The sequence below is a fragment of the Ixodes scapularis genome, unplaced genomic scaffold (genome assembly GCF_016920785.2).
Source record: "Ixodes scapularis isolate PalLabHiFi unplaced genomic scaffold, ASM1692078v2 PGA_scaffold0__279_contigs__length_252992795, whole genome shotgun sequence".
Lineage (NCBI taxonomy): Eukaryota > Metazoa > Arthropoda > Arachnida > Ixodida > Ixodidae > Ixodes > Ixodes scapularis.
The window spans coordinates 141,468,520-141,485,250 of record NW_024609835.1 but is presented as its reverse complement, the minus strand read 5'-3'; the positions used below and the strand labels follow the sequence as shown (position 1 = coordinate 141,485,250).

At 47.6% G+C, this 16,731-nt stretch overlaps 1 protein-coding gene across 1 annotated transcript in view; it reads right to left on the bottom strand.

Moving 5' to 3' along the window:
• Positions 1 to 16,731, bottom strand: part of LOC115311429 (G patch domain-containing protein 4) — a 71,652-nt gene extending 54,921 nt beyond the window's left edge. The window contains 3 exon segments of the mRNA XM_029970097.4: positions 4,162 to 4,248; positions 9,836 to 9,909; positions 16,582 to 16,731. Coding sequence (XP_029825957.3) covers positions 4,162 to 4,248; positions 9,836 to 9,909; positions 16,582 to 16,636 — 216 coding nt within the window. The 5' untranslated portion in view covers positions 16,637 to 16,731.

Here is a 16,731-nt window from a genome sequence, read left to right as displayed (position 1 = left end):
CGGGATGTTCTCTAGCTTTCCCTAGATCGACACGAATTGCTGAGATCGGGTCTGGCTCGAAATAAGCAAGCAACTCGGAGCAATTCGAATACGTTTGAAGCGGCTGCATCCAATCAGGGACGCAAAATTTTCAAGTGATACCTCGTGCCGGTGATGATGACACTGAAAGACTTGGTTCTGGTTTGAAATCGATCGTTTTTTTTTTTCTCGGAAATAAACTGTTTCAGAAAGGTGCATCAGTATTCTTAACGAGATTTAAATGCATAAAAACACGTTTATAACGCGTAATTGTGTCTAAATAGTGCAAGAAAAATAAATTTTTATGATGACGATGGCAAATTGCAACAATTGGTTGCTGCGTGTGATCGCGGGCGGCCCGTGTTGCAGGTGTTGCAACGTAAAGTTTATGGGCGAAATTGCCCCATCTGAAGCTGGCCTGAGTGGCGTGAGGGCCATGAGTGCGTGAGGGGCGTGAGGGCGGTGAGTGGCGTGAGGGCCGTGAGGGCCGTGAGGGCGGTGAGGGCCGTGAGGGCGGTGAGGGCGGTGAGTGGCGTGAGGGCCGTGAGGGCCGTGAGGGCGGTGAGGGCCATGAGTGCGTGAGGGCGGTGAGTGCGGTGAGGGCCGTGAGGGCGGTGAGGGCGGTGAGGGCGGTGAGGGCGGTGAGGGCGGTGAGTGGCGTGAGGGCCATGAGTGAGTGAGGGGCGTGAGGGCCGTGAGGGCGGTGAGTGCGTGAGGGCCGTGAGGGCGGTGAGTGCGTGAGGTTCAGTGAGGGTGAGTGAAGGGCTGAAGGTGAGTGTGATTGTGAGGGTGAGGATGAGTGAGGGGCTGAGGGTGAGTGTAGCTGTGAGGGTGAGGGTGAGTGAGGGGCTTAGGTGAGTGTGGTTGTGAGGGTGAGGGTGAGTGAGGGCGACCTAAAATGCCGACCTCTGCCCGGGAGATGGGGAGAAAGCAAAAAGCAAGAAAACAAACGTCCTTGAACGCTCGTCGCGTTCTGTGCGCCCGAAACGCGTTCGCGGCGCTTCCTTCTTTTGTTTATTTTTCTCGGGCGCTTCCTTGTTTTATTTTTCTCGGCGCTTCCTTCTTTTGTTTATTTTTCTCCGAAGACCCCCCCTCTCTCTGTCTCTCTCTCTCTTTGTTAGCGTTATTTTTAGGTCGCGGTCGCTTCGTTCTCCTTCGGGCCTCAGTGTCCTTTCAGGAATATTTTTTTTTTTTTTTATTATTTTTGCAGGCGAAGTTTTAAGATATCCGATGCCCGTCCCGGAAACTTTTCGAGATAAGCGATGTCAAAATACATGGTGCCAATGGGGATTCATTTCGCAACGCACAGAAGTTTCAACTTAACCGATCTTTCGAGACATCCGTGTTCGAGTTAACGGGGGTTTACTGTACACGATTCGAGAGAAATTTCTAAATGTGCTATTTGACTCAATATTTGGAATTAATGAGCTCTAAGCATAGCGCCGTCTTTGGGTTTGATGCAACAACTCCTTAGAATCAGATCAGTCTCTTGACATCCTCACTGCTCTAAGCCCTGCAGACCCATCTTGTTCAAATTACGTATTGCAGACATTTGCATAGTTTCAGCGTAGTTAGAGGAGTGAGTGCTTTCTTTGCTTTGCCTGTCATAGAGCAGGCCCTTGTTTGCGTCTTTAGTGTGATCACGTAGCTGCCCAAGATGGCTGCTCAATTTTGACCTGCGTCTAGGGGTCAAAACTGAGTTATTTTTGCCACAACTGCAAGAAAGCGGTATACACTAGAAATATTTGTACCCCAGTGCAAAAGGTTACCTATGCAGTGTTTATTTGTCTTCTGTGTGAAAGAGAACAGAATATTCAATCGATGAGAATGAGCTAGAATCGCCTCACAACAAGGAAATGCGTACGATGTTGTCCAAACTATTGCTAGCTCGCACAGAAAAAACATTCTTCGGACACCACAGTTGCTTTCAACATGACGTGAAAGGCGGCCCCGGCAAAGTAACAACCGGAACTAAGGTACACAGACACAAAACCCAGTTGTTTTAACCGTTTCACGATTTTCTTATCGAAGTCAGAATTCATGGGGCACCAAGAAAAGAGAACTTTGTCCAATTCCCCAATCTTCCTCAGTGCAAAGTGAGGAGGCGACATCGCCCCGGACTTTGATTTTCGGTATTTAAAATACAAAACATGTTTTTTTTAATGCCGTTATTAAATATTATAGAAATGTCACTTACAGATTCTAAACTTCATAATCGATTACGTCACAAATAAAAAGAATAGAGGAAGTAAAAAACGAGAAAGAAAAACGAAAAGAAATAAATAAATAAAAAGAATAGAGGAAGTAAAAAACGAGAAAGAAAAAGGAAAAAAAAAAGTGTTTTTTTTTGTTGGTTATGACTGCAATTTGCAACGTTTTTGACAAAAACAAAAAACAAAAAAACAAATACGACCTTTGGGGTGTCAGGGCTCCTTTAGACGGCCTGCAAAAATCGGTTTCTCAACTTATCTATCGCGCTGCAACTTACTACAGAGGGGGAAGTAGGTGCTGAAAGTTTACAATGAAAAAATATAAAAATAAACTTTCCTCATAAAAAGAAAATATATAAATAGAAGAAAACAGAAACCTGTTTCGGACAACCTTACACTGCCACTTTGTAGACGGTGCAAGCGTAGAGATAAGTTCTGCCAAAAGGATGGCGTACGCCGCGCCGAGAGAGCGCCAGCCGATTCAAATTCTTTTGCGGGATCGTCAGCCATCATAACACGAATTGTCCAGTTGTCCCTAGATGCGGCATATGCCATCTGTCGGCAGCACTTATCTCTATGTGTGCATCGTCTGCAAAAAGGCGGCATAAATTGCCCAGAACAGGTTTCTTTATTTTTTTTCCTTCTTTTGAATGAGGTAAGTTACTTTTTTTTATTTCTTGACTATAAAATCGCAGCACAGTACATTAAGAAATCAATTTTACAGCGGATCTGTTAAGGGCTAGGTTCCCCAGGATCATGTCCGGTATAAAACGCCTGTCGACACAAACCTACCTGGACAGCTACCACCATCTACAAGCGACGGCGGCAAGCACACAACCAGTGTGGTTGCCGCCGTCGCTCGTAGATGGCGGCAACCTTTCAAGCTATCATAGAAGAATGGATAGTTGAACGCGTTGGTGGGAATTCATCGTAGGAAACAGCGCAAAAAAAAAGACAAGGGCAAAGAAGAAACGCATGTGACGACCGCAGCGCTTGTCGCTTGTTTCTTCATCCTCCTCTGTTTTGCGCACTGTTTCCTACGCTCTTATCAGTTTCGGTTTGGACTTAGGATGGATCGGCCGCGCGCCCTTTCAAGGAAAGAAGACTGGCTCCGGAAGGAGCGGCGACGTACGCAGCAGCGCAAATGGGTCCGCAATTGCCGCAAAGCCGCTGTCGCCTCGACTTGCACTGCGTCGAGCGCTTTAGATTCCCTTGCCAAAGAAGAGCACATCGCTCGCCTGGAAAGCCTCCGCCAAGAACAGAACTAGCAATGTAAAGGGCGCCGGCGGGCCAACGCAACGGACGATGATCGTGCCACGGAGGCCAAGTGCAAGCGTGAGGCCCGACAACGACTGCACTCCACGCCGGCTGAACAGTTCCCGGGCGCGACGGCGAGGTTCCGGAGAGAGTTCGTGGAGAACCCATTTGGCGTCACGTGCGCCGTGTGCGACTGACTCTGGTTCACCGGAGACATATTCACGATCAGCGGCGTGTCGGACAAGAAGAAGCAGGAAACGGGCGCGTGCGCGTCGCAGCAGTGTGTTGAATAGAGCTCCGCTGGTCTTCCTTCTTCACGAGAGTGGAAAGGCTGAACGTTTTTTGTGAGCAGTCTAAAGTGTCTTAAAAGCGTTAGTTAATATGATGTAGATGGGCTCTTCCTCATTTTGCATAGCAGCCGAGGTGTAGTCTTTTCTTGTTCACATATCAAACAGTTGTGTGCCAGCATTTGTGTGTTCCTTTTATTAGTCGTTTAACTTAGATTTTTATAAAGTTTTGCATATACCAGTCCAATTAGTGCTTCCAGATGCTGGTGAGGTAAAAGGTTGGCTAAGCTGTTCTACATCTAACTCAGTAACCTGATTACACTCCACAATTCGAAGCACGGAGATGGTGAAGCAATCCGGCTAATAAAACAAGCACTGCACAGCCCTACCTCAGAAACATGCACTGTAAGACTCTTAGCAGCCTCGTTGAAGGACTGGCTCCACCACTGAGATGTCAGGTCTATTTTGTGCCCCACCTGCATAGAACACCAATCAAGACCTGTAAACCGAGTGGCATTCACGTCACACATGTATGTTTCTTGGAGACCTCTGATCCGGCCATCAACCAACACATGTCCCATGATCAGGGTTCCGTGCTTTTGGAGTTTACTTTTAGTGAAACTCGGAGGGCGCATTTCGGAGTATATTTCTGTTATTTTTAATTCCTAAAAATTCTGAGTTTAAAGAGGTGATGCAACGATTTGAATTTTTAAAGAATTTGCAGCTTGTAACTTTCAAGTTGTGTATCTTGGGAAAAAGGATAGAAAAACGACTCCTTTTTCTTTTAAACTTGGTTTTGCTGGTTATTAGCAAAACAGAAATATTTCGCAGCTTTCAGCTGCAAGTGGCAGCCATGGGAACTCTGATGTGACATCAACCCGGGTGTCCTCTAATAAGTTAGCAAGATGTGCCTTGATCTGCTTGATCTAATGCTGCATTTTATGAATTTTGCTGTTTCAACATGAATAAATGCGTCAAAAGCCTTGTGTCCTCGACACACCCTTATTACACTAAAAGCCAGTAGCGCCATCTGCCCAAGGCACACAAAACCATTCCTTCTGCTCTGTCAAGCTCTGCTGGTGCGGAGGGTTAGATTGAGGTGTGTGGGCTGCCTGCGCTTCATCGTAGGACCACTCTCCTCATTGACATTGCGATTCTGTAGCTGAAATCACTGTTGCTAGCAGCACTGCATCACGGTTCGCAAGATATCGTCTCACATCTGTCGGCCACGAGCGTTTTTCGCTAATACGATGCCCAATGTTGCCCTCAGTAAGCGGACACACACAATGGGTTTCACTGTTTTGCAACAACCACCTCAACGCCTTATTTGCCGTTTCTATCTTTTATTTTATTTACTTAAAAAGAAACAAGCACATTAAACACCGATTGGCTTACAACTGTCTAGCGTTTTTCTAAAGTTCGTTGTCTAAAACACATTTAAGTTATTCTCCCGGGAATGCGAATACAGACGTTTAGGCAGAAAAGGGAAGATGAAAGGGGGATTCAACCTTACAAACGGGTCACGAAACTCAGACGCAGAGGTTAAACCCCTCCAAGGGGGAACTCAGAACTTGCCAGTGAAGCAGGAAATGGGCGCAAAAAGAAGGACTCCGGGAAACTAGACCTACTGTGCATTTTCTCTGCATGTTGTCTGCTTGAAACAGGAAAACACCATTCTAAGCGCAAGCTTTCCCGCAGTGTTTCTCCTTCTGTCACGTGATTCTCCACCGCAATTTGAACGGCCAGCGATTTCTGCTGTTCTGTCAACTGTGGTGTGGTTGGTAGTCGAAGGGGTAGCACACGCTGGAGGCTTTGACGAGAGAACCCAACCGAAAACTCTGTGTCCCCAGTACACCCAGCTATTTGTCACTGCACGCGTGACTTGGAAGACGGTGCAAGGGTTGAAAGTGGACGAGAGGTGCACATACCTTCAATCTTTGAGAATTAAAAAAAAATTAAGTAACACATGCAGGCACAATTGGTTTTCAGTTCTTTACTTTAGGCATGACAACTCCCACAATTATATTACTGAGGTCCAAATATTGTTGCACGGCGCCTTCAATCTCGCTGCATTCCCAATTGCCCAAAGTTCGTTCAGAATAAAAGAAGCATCAAATTCACATCAAATAGTGCCAAATAATGGCTAAACAGTCATATATTGTATCAAATATGAATACCGAAATCTGCTGTTTTCTTCCCCGCAATGTTCCAAAGGTTGAAAAGAACACCTTCTAGAGGAGGAAAAAGCCCTTTTGTTTATTTGCCAGAAGGGCACGTGGAAAAAAGAGAGGCTAGGACGGAAAACAAATCTGGTGCTAATAACCTTAAAGGGGCACTAAAGTGCCTTCTGAGATTCTCGTTGTATTGTAATAACTCAATCTATGGGCACTAATCATACTAAAAAACTCTAAATTAAATTCATGCGTAGCCGATTTGCATATTAAAAAAAATGAAAGCCGCTTACAACTCCCTGTAACGCCGAATTAGAGCGCAGCTCTTGAGGAGGAGGAGGAGGGAAGGGCACTGGGGGGGGGGGTTAAACTAACCAGGGAGGGGGTCATGGACCTTGGGGGTCACGTGACCCCCAATGCCGATGATGTCATCACTGACATCACTGATGACGTCATCAGTGACGATGGCGATGCGGGTACCGATGACGTCATTAGTGACGTCACTGATGACTTCACCAGCGATGATGACGATGACGATGCGAATGTCGGTGACGTCATCAGTGACGTCGCTGAGGACGTCATCAGTGATGATGACGATGACGATGCCAATGCCGGTCACGACATCAGTGACGTCACTGATGACGTCATCAGTGATGATGACGATGACGATGCGGATGCCGGTGACGTCATCAGTGATGATGACGATGACGATGTGGATGCCGGTGACGTCATCAGTGATGATGACGATGACGATGTGGATGCCGGTGACGTCATCAGTGATGATGACGATGACGATGTGGATGCCGGTGACGTCATCAGTGATGATGACGATGACGATGCGGATGCCGGTGACGTCATCAGTGATGATGACGATGACGATGTAGATGCCGGTGACGTCATCAGTGATGATGACGATGACGATGTGGATGCCGGTGACGTCATCAGTGATGATGACGATGACGATGTGGATGCCGGTGACGTCATCAGTGATGATGACGATGACGATGTGGATGCTGGTGACGTCATCAGTGATGATGACGATGACGATGCAGATGCCGGTGACGTCATCAGTGACGATGACGATGTCGATGCCGGTGACGTCATCAGTGATGATGCCGATGACGATGTGGATGCCGGTGACGTCATCAGTGACGATGACGTCATCGGGGGGTCACGCGACATCGGCGGGGGTCACGTGACCTCGAGGAGGGGGTCACGTGACCTCAGGGGAGTCACGTGACTTCGGGGGGTCACATGACCTCGGGGGGGGGGGGGGGTCACGTGACCCCGGTGGGGGACTCGCGCGGTGCATTATGGGACATTTCCCATGATGCACCGCGCGGTTACGCCGACGGCGACGGCGACGGCGACGGCGACGCCGCTCAAGCCGGGAACGGGCCCCTAAGAGCTGCGCTCTAAAACATGATCAACAATCCGAACACTTACTGTTCGTGCAGAACGACAGACGGCGTTACCAAACCTTGCTGAATTTGGTCGAACGCTCGTCCATGTGAGAACCTATCGCTCGCAAGTGGCTGACAAGCGCTGTCGGTCAGTCAAATATATTCAGCGAAGTTCGGTAGCTCTAGCTGTTGTTCTGCGCCTAGAGTAAGTGCCAGGATTTTTGATAACTTTTTTTTAATACACAAATCGGGCGGGCATGACTCTAATTTCGGCTTTCTTAAGACGCTTAGAACTAGTAGATTGAGTTATGACCATAAAACAAGGATCTCAAAGCCCACTTTAGTGCCTCCTTCATAGCTATAGGATGTACCCACCCATCCTCCTGAGAATATGCAGCAAGCTGGGTGAACAGACCGTTATGGCTGAACCGTTTAAACAGGGTGGCGTCTTGTGTCATCACCTTGCCCCGACACTTCGCTCAGCGCTCCAAGAAGTGCCAGGCAGTGTTGCCAATTCAGCTTTTTTCCTGCTAAATTTACCAGTTTTTAGCGCTATCTAGCAGAAAAACTTGCCGTTTTGTGGGTGGCGGGACTTTCGGCAATTTTCAAGTCAAGTTAGCATTTTTTTTTGGTCTAACATGCTCTAGAGTTGAAAGGTAAACTAAAGACGTTTCTGAGATTGTCTGTTCTCGGTGATAACTTATCTTTTGGGCTCAAAGCATCCAAGAAATCCAAAAATGATGCTTGTGCAATATCTATTTCCCTACTAAAAATGCGATAGAAGTTTGCACCGCCCCTTTCCGAGTGGAAAAATATGGAGCATAGAATTGAGCGGAGGCGCCGGCGGCGTGACGGCAGGCATGCGTCAGCCACTCGCAAGCCGCCTTTCCGAGAGGTGGCTTGCGACTGGCTGACGCATGCCCGTCGTCACGCTGCCGGTGCCTCCGCTAAATTTAGGGCTCCAGATTTTTTCTCTCAGAAAGGGGTGTGGCATAAACTTCAATAACATTTTTAGTAGAGAAATAGACGTTGCATGAGCATAATTTTTCGATTTCTGGGATGCTAAGATGCTGCAGAATCACTTATCACCAAGAACAGACAACCTCAGGAACATCGTTAGTGCACTTTTAAGTTCAGGTGGCGAGTTAAAGTCTTTGGGTCATCATCTTTGCTTATTCTCAGCAAAATTGTTGTCAGTGAGAATAACGCTTGCTATGCCATTAAAATATTACGAAGGGAAACTTGAAACATGCTTTGAACAGATTTCTGGGTAAATATCTGAATGCACTTTTTAAGTCCATAATTTTAATACGCACAAAACTTAAGAAAATAGGGCTGTAGGTTTATAAACTTTGAGAAGTCAGTGGTTACTGGAAATTCCAAGTGAAGAAAGACGAGTTATAAGCTCCTACTGAAAAACATAACTTTCTGCAAAGCATGTGAATTTGGTTGCTGAAGCTGTGAACTGCCACCAAATGCGGCACAGAATATTGCAATGATGGCAGTGCATGTCGACAGGTATGGTAACACACCTGGTAAAAGCAAGATGATGCAGTGGGCATTGTTCTGTGCATGAAAGTGGTCTTGAGGAAAAAAGGGACTAAGGGTTCTTTTTATTTATTATACAGTTTCTAGACTAATTATGGCAGTAAATTGTATTGAACTACCTTTGCGCTACATTTGAAATGAAGCGGGTCTTAGCCGTGTTTTGCAGTTTCTATTGCGGGTTTTTGATTTGACAATGGTGGCGGCAGATTAGCAGAAGAGGCAGATTCAATTATTGCCGTTATTTATATTTTGAGAATAACTTGTCATAATATGGATGCAACACCCGAGAACAGGTTCATAGTGCACAGAGTTGGCTGCAAGTAACACATGAATTTCAAATAGCGAGGTGCATGGCTTAGCAATTCTTTATAAACGCATCCAAGAAGCTACATAGAGCGCAGTACTGATATTCAATGTCTCGAATAATTTGAAAACTCAAATACTAGGAATCCAAAAGTTGAACAGAAATATTTGGGCAATCACTATTAGAATAAAATTAAAAACTCAAATCTTCGCACACCCTAATAGGGGGCTATAAAAAAAAATTGGCCTTATCCTGCCTACACGAAAGTCATATCTGAAATGTAAGGTTTTTCAATTAAATTGCGAGCATATGAACTGCTTAAAAAAGTTCTGTCACATGCAGAAATGTCTAGTACTTGCAGTCGTGGCAACATTGCAAAGTGTGAAGTCACACTCTAACCACATGTTCGTCAATATCTTCATGCAGCAGGTGATGACTCCAACAAAATGGACACTTTGTATTACCACACTAATCAGGCCACTGTTGATGAAACTTTCTCAGCTTTTACTTGCCAGGCTGCGTTAAATAGTGGTGGAGCCGAGGCACACGCGCAGCACCACGCGCTGGACTGTCTCCAAACCTCTCAGCTGCATATCCCATATCCACACTCTAAACACCCCACATGCTGAATACTCACACCAGCTGTGTCAAACTTGAGTCTGGGCCTCAAAGCATGTGCTATTCCAGTTTCATCCTTCCCCAATCCCTTCCCTGTGGCAGAAAAAGAAAGAGATAAGCGGGACAAGTTGTGCTATGTGCACTGAAGTATACTGACACAAAAACTATCCGAAAGCATTAGTTGATTCAAAAAGTGGTGTCAAGTGGGTGATTAAAAGTTGCAGGCGTATTTATAGAGAGAACTGAGCAAATGTTGCTTGTTCCCCGCATGAAAATAGCAACTGCCACCATGAAATGCATAAATATTTTCGTGCGAAGAAATCTCAAATCCCTTTCAGATACCATAATCTGAAAAAAAACATACTGCAATGCTTTTACTGAAGTATGCAATATGCAAAACATATTTTCCTAGATTCTCTGGCCCTGTCCCCCTTTCTGCTTTGGTATTACAGGGTTCTGCTTTCAGGCTAGTCCAACAAACACAGACTGGTAAATAGTTTACAAACCCCTCAAAAACTCAAAAACAGTAACTCGGCAACTTCCGAGTTCCCATAAGCGTGAGAGGCCTTTCCTTAAAGGCCGACGTACAACCTTGGTTTTCTGCAGGAAAGATAATCCTCTTAACGCTTCCCTCTCCCAAACTGCAAGGGGGAGCCAAGTTGGGGCAAGGTAAAAAGTGGAGAGGATATAGCAAAGGAGGAGGCGGGCAAAAGTGAAAAGCGCGAAATGTATGTCGGCCTTTAATTCTGCAATAATAGGTCATGTTCTTTTGTACTTTCTGTATTCTCATCATTCAGCAGACATTTCAAAGGCTGCCACCTTAAGTGTCAAGCCATCTTGATCACGATGAAAACAAGCACAAGATTGCGATGGCCAGTGAAAGAAAACTTTGATTTGGGAACAAGTTACCCAAACTTGAGAGAAGACTGCTAAAAATTTAAAGATAGATTAGAGATTTCTACCTCGTGATAAGACATTTCGAACAAGACAGCACATTCACAGCTAGTGTATTCGTTGACACCTGTTGATCAATAATAACTATTAACGTAAAAAATCTCAATGTACCGCTTCCTTCAGTCTAGAACCTACACTTTCCGGATTGGAAGATCCAATATTATCCCTAGCCCCCAAAACAACCAGTAACAATATTCTCAACATGGCAGCATGTGCGGCGTGGCCGCACATTAGCAAACCTAATATCATGAATGAATCACACTGCGTGGCCTGCAAAGCTAGATGGGGACCTACACTCACACAAAGCATTACTTTGCTTCAGAACACTAGGGATGGAAAGCTTCAAGCCACTCCAACTAAACTACCTCTAGAGCGCAGCTCAATGCAGACTCGAAATGAGAGTACCATGCAGAGTGATACCTTACAAGAGCGATTGCCAAATACAGGATTCAAAACTTCAAAGCTATCAAAAGAAATAACAACTGCTCGGCTAAATCGAGTGACAGATACACTTTTCTATTTCTTTCTTTTGATGATGTGAGATGTGATGTATGAAACACCAGTGCTGGGCAGTATTGCGATACAAATATATTGCGATAGTATTTTAGTGATACTTTTGAGTATCTGTATCGAGATACGTTTGAAAAATGTGTTTGTATCTCAGTAGTGAAATACATTTCAGATGTATTGCAATAAAGAGTATTCACTCGACGCCATATTTGTGGGTGCTGTTTAGAGCGCATGCTCAGAACGAACTCACATTAAGAGGTTGCTAAGACCGGCAATCTTGAGGCTGTGAAATGCACGTTGCAAAAGAACTGTGGAAGCTCGCCATCAGCACGCGCTCAGCAGTCACGCACGCGGCTATGGCCACCAGTGAATACTCCCTATACTTTGCCAGACTTAAGTATCTCATTACATATGTTGTCCTTTTTAAGGTAAATTTAAAAGATAAAAACATCTCTTTGGTGCAAGTTGCTTTGTAATTTAAAATACCAATCCACCCTATAGCATAATCCATCTCAATCACCGACATTAAAAAAAACAAAAAAACCCTGTGGTTTAGAAAAGGTTAAGGCCCATTCACACTCTTGCGACCTCTTAAACCTGGGTTCCTTAAAACTTCTTAAGCCAGAAAACACTGGCGCCATCTATTGGGAAGCAGTGTAAACTCGGCGGTCCGGCATATTTTTTTTTTTATTTCTCGAGCATTATCCTTTCTTTCTTGGCTCGAAAAACTTTTGTCTATGTTATAAACGACCCTTTCTATGGGTATTACGCACATCTGACCTCGGAAATCCCGCAAAACCTTCGCTCTTGTGAAATGCAGTTCCAGGGTCACCGCATAGATGGCGCCACAATGCCAGTGTGTTCCCTCACTCTAAAAACATTTAAGAAGTTTTAAGAGATCTCGTCTCTCTCAGTCGTACTCGGTCGCAAGAGTGTAAATGGGCCTTTACGGGCAAGAACAACATAATCAGCTCCTCTCACAAAGCTCTCCATTCTTTACAATTTAGCAGAGAGAATGCTGTAAAGGAGTTGAGTGAAGAAAAAGTGTGGTCCTATTGTCTAATCTCCCCACACTATGGATGACTCAGAAGCTACAATAGTCTGAGATGCGCCCTCACGGCAAAACAGGGTACATTTCGGGCAAACGCCTTTTGTAAAGCAGGGCACGGCGAAGATGGCCGTACGTACAGGTTGCCGTTTGTCTCGCAGCATTTTTGCCTTTTTCTTGCTGCTGTCACTCGCCACCTACCGTGCCTCCACCTGCATCTCTCCTCCAAACAGCGTGGGCCTTCGCGGTCTCGCGTCCTACACGAGATGCTTGAACGGACCTGGTGCTGCCGTTAGGCTTAGAGGACTTATGACCCCGCGATGGAGACACTCTGCTGCCTGCTTGTTGTTCTGCCTCAGTACCGAGTGGCTGGTCGATGCGACAGTTCTTCTCTCTGGCGATGCCGCTTCAAACCCAGGACCTCAGCACCCCACCTGCACCCGTCGTACCAAACGTGTTCTGGATTGCCAGGCCGCGCTGTGCTGTGATGCATGTGACCGCTGGTCCCACCGTGCATGCATGTATGTCTTTTTGCCAAAGTACAGGAAGTTGAGCTCCAGCAACGATTTGTGGTATTGCCTGGGTTGCTCCCTGCCCGTTTTTGCGGATGACTTGTTTGACCTGCCTGGGGCCTCCTCGATACAGCCTTCCACAGTACCTACGCCTGCTGCAAAGGGGAGATCGTCCGGCGGAGGGAGGAAGGTGACAACGTTCTGGTACGGCAACTGCCGAAGCATTCGAAACAAGGTGGTAGACCTCCAGGCACACGTGTCTTCGTTGCCCCCAGGTTCTGTTGTGTTGCTCACAGAGACTTGGCTCGACGCGGGTGTAGCAGACAGCGAACTTTTCGACACGAATGCTTCCACTGTGTTCTGGAAAGACGGGTGTGGCAGGGGGGGGGGGTGTCCTACTGGCCTTCCCGGCGTCGGCACGTGTTTTTCGTCGCACGGACCTTGAACACCAAGGTCTCGAAGCACTCTTCGTGGAGCTCTGCCTGCCTTTATTCTCGCTGCAAGAATAAAGAGGGTACTCTTTAGGAAAGCCTCCCGCTCTAACTGTCCCATGGCTTTACACGCTGCAAAAGACCACCAACGCGCTCTAAAGGCTACCATACATGTCGCACACCAGCGCTACACCTCCACGATAGCACAAAAAGCAAAGGCCCTCTGGTGGTACGCAAGTCGCCTCAGAAGGCCTTGCTAACGTCCCAGCTTCAGCGCCAACGGCAGAATGATCGATGCCCCCGGTGAGATTACTGTACTCTTCGCAGACCACTTCTCGTCTGTCTACAACACCGACGGACAGCGGCTGTCTGCGCATTCCGCTGCTTTCGCACCATCATCATCTGGAACCGATGTATCAGGCCTGGAGGAGATCACTTTCTCAACGGAAGCACTAAGCATTGAGGTGTCCAAGATCAAGCATTCGCAATGTCCTGGCCCAGACGGTGTGGCACCTGCCTTTTTCAGAATGATCACGCAGCACACTTTGCCCTCGCTCGCCTGTGTGCTTCAGAGTCTTTTCGACGTGGGAGCTGTTTATGCTTCCTGGCGACACGCCTTGGTCACCCCAATCCACAAGGGGAAAGTAAAGCCTACAGATGACGTCACGCATTATCGTCCGGTTTCAATAATGTCGATCATCTGCCGCACATTCGAACGCGTGGTGAACAGCCAGCTTCTCGACTTCCTTGAGGGCACTGGCTACTTATCGCAGTCACTGCATGATATCAGACAAAACCATAGCTGTGAGACGGCCCTGGCGACCCTGAGCCATTTCGTAAGCAACTGCAACGACAATCGCACAGAGGCAGATCTCGTTCAGCTTGATCTCAGCAACGCGTTCAACACCCTCGACATCGGTCTCCTGCTACGCAAGGTGTCGGGCGTCAGCATCCAGGGTTTTCTGCTGAAGTGACTGTCAAACTTTCTGAGCGGAAGAAGGCAACAAGTCTTTTACTGAGGTGTGCGCTCGGCTGCAATGAACGTCCCCTTCGGTGTGCCACAAGGGTCGGTCCTGGGTCTTACATTATTTTAATCTATGTCAATGACATGCCCCGGGACGACAGGTTCCCTCTCGTCCAGTCTGCGGACGACACGTCGTTATTGGCCCCACTGACTTCCCCAGACACCTGCCTCCTCCTCCAAGAATAAACAACATGAAGGGCTGGGCGACTGACAATTGCCTGCGGCTTAGCCCCGCGAAAAGTGCTGTGATGCGCTTTAGCAGCGCCCGCAAGGTGGAGAAACCCTGCTACCATCTGCTTGGTGTGCCACTAGCCACATGCGACTCTTAGGGGTCACATTTACGAGAACACTGGATTTTTCTTTCCACATAGCCAGTGTTGTGGCCAAGGCTCGACGATCCATGGGGTTTGTGTCTTGGGTGTCCAGGCCAAGTGTACCCTCGGCCTTCCGCACCTTGTACATTTCGATCGTGCTGCCGTCGTTGGAGTATTGTAGCTCTGTGTGGTCCCCGTCTCAGCGCCATCTTGTGGATAGCATTGAGAGCGTGCAGAGACACGGCTCCCGGACGCTTTGCGCACGCGCTTCGGGCTCCACGGACGCAGATTATTCAACCCGACTTAAACTTGCGGGGTAGCGGCCACTTGAACAACGTCGGAGAATGGCTCGCGTGCGCCTGGTTTGCCGCGCTCTGGACGGCTCACTGACTGGGTCTTACTTATCAATGGCAGTGCGTGCGAATAGACGTACTGGCCAGCCTGAGCCACTGCATGCCAGGACTGTAAAGCATGGCCTGTCCGCGATCGCTGCAGGCGTAGGTGAGCTTCTCTCTGTTTTGCTGAGGGAGTGCAAACCTCTTCAATGGGGCAGGGAGGAATCCCATGAGCTATGCAGACAATACGGCCAGCACCTGCTCACAAGTTGATGGCCCGTAAAGCGCGATCCAAACCAACGCTTCTTTTTGCGCCTGTAGGTCGTGCGGCTGCGGATGTGACGCATTTCGTGGCGTTTTTGCTGTTTCCGGTTGCGCTTTCTGAGTCAGAACCGTGCGCTTTGGTTTGGACGGGCGAAACTTCGGCACGAGCGCACAAGCAAAGTGCAACTGCGACAGACTGGCCGGCCAGACGGCGAGAGAAAGAGAGAGAGAGAGAGATCGCGTTGTCATGTTGGAAGAGAATAAAAGGGGTGGAGGAGAGGGCAGCCAGACGGCGAGAAACGCGAAGCCGGAACTAGCTTGCCCTCCACCGATTGGCCGGGACACAGGAGCGCCCTACTACGTCACCGCGCGTTTTTGTGCGCGTTGAGAAAGAAGTTGAAATCAACCAACTTTTTTATGCGCGCCCGGAAGGAGCGAAGAAGCGGCGCGACGTCACGAAAATACGTCACATCCGCAGCCGCACGACCTACAGGCGCAAAAAGAAGCGTTGGTTTGGATCGCGCTTTAGAGGTTCGCCCAAGGGTCTTCACGTGTGCTCCGTGTCACCCTGGGGCGGGGCGTGGCGGGGGCTGCGGTTGCGGGCTCGGCTGTGTGAGGTGCACCACGCACAGCAGTGTGCTCACGGGTTTGGCCTTGTGGCTGGGGCCTCTGCCATGGTCTGCATGGGGGTGGGTTGGGGCACAGCGAGTTTTCTTATCTTCCTCTCTGGGTTATGATTATTCGTTGTCTCCATACGTGTATATGTGTTATTCTTATCTTGTACTTACGACTAGTGTTTGTTTATGTTTACACCTACTCAGCGGCGGGCTAGCAGGCGCACATGCGTAAGGGTATTAACCTTTCTGTCTAGCCTTGCACGCCGCTGAGTGGGTAAACTTTCTCGAGCAAATAAAAATTATTATTATTATTATTATCACCGTTCTGTAACTATGTGGTTCAACGGAGGTGACATGTTTTCTGTAGCGGCATTAATGATAAGTAAAAAGTTCGAGATAAGGGGAACAGCATAAAATGGCACAGAAAAAGGAGCTTAAGCATAAATTATCATTCGTATTCGCCACGAACTACACCCTGCCCACCTAGCACCACTCGGGAACAAATGTATTTTATCTGTATCCCGGATTACTTTCTCGACGGTTTCGCATAAGTATCCCAGGGATATTCCGTTACATAAAAGACAAATTATCTCAGTATCTGTATTTTGGCCTTAAAACACATGTATCTCAGTATTTGTATTCCCGAATACTTTTTGGAGTATGTCCGCCCAGCCATGTGGGACGAGCATACCGATTGCTGCTTGTGGTAAAGCCCGATGAATTGATTGCCTGATCGCACTAGCTAAGAGGACATACCTTCGGACCATCCATACTTCTCTAAGAGTCCGCGTGCAAACTCCCTGCCGGCCATGATGTAGCCTCGGATGTACGAAGTCCTACAAACCCCCAGAGCTTCTGAAGACTACGAAGTTACTGGTTCGAAGTACCGACCACCATAACCGCCAT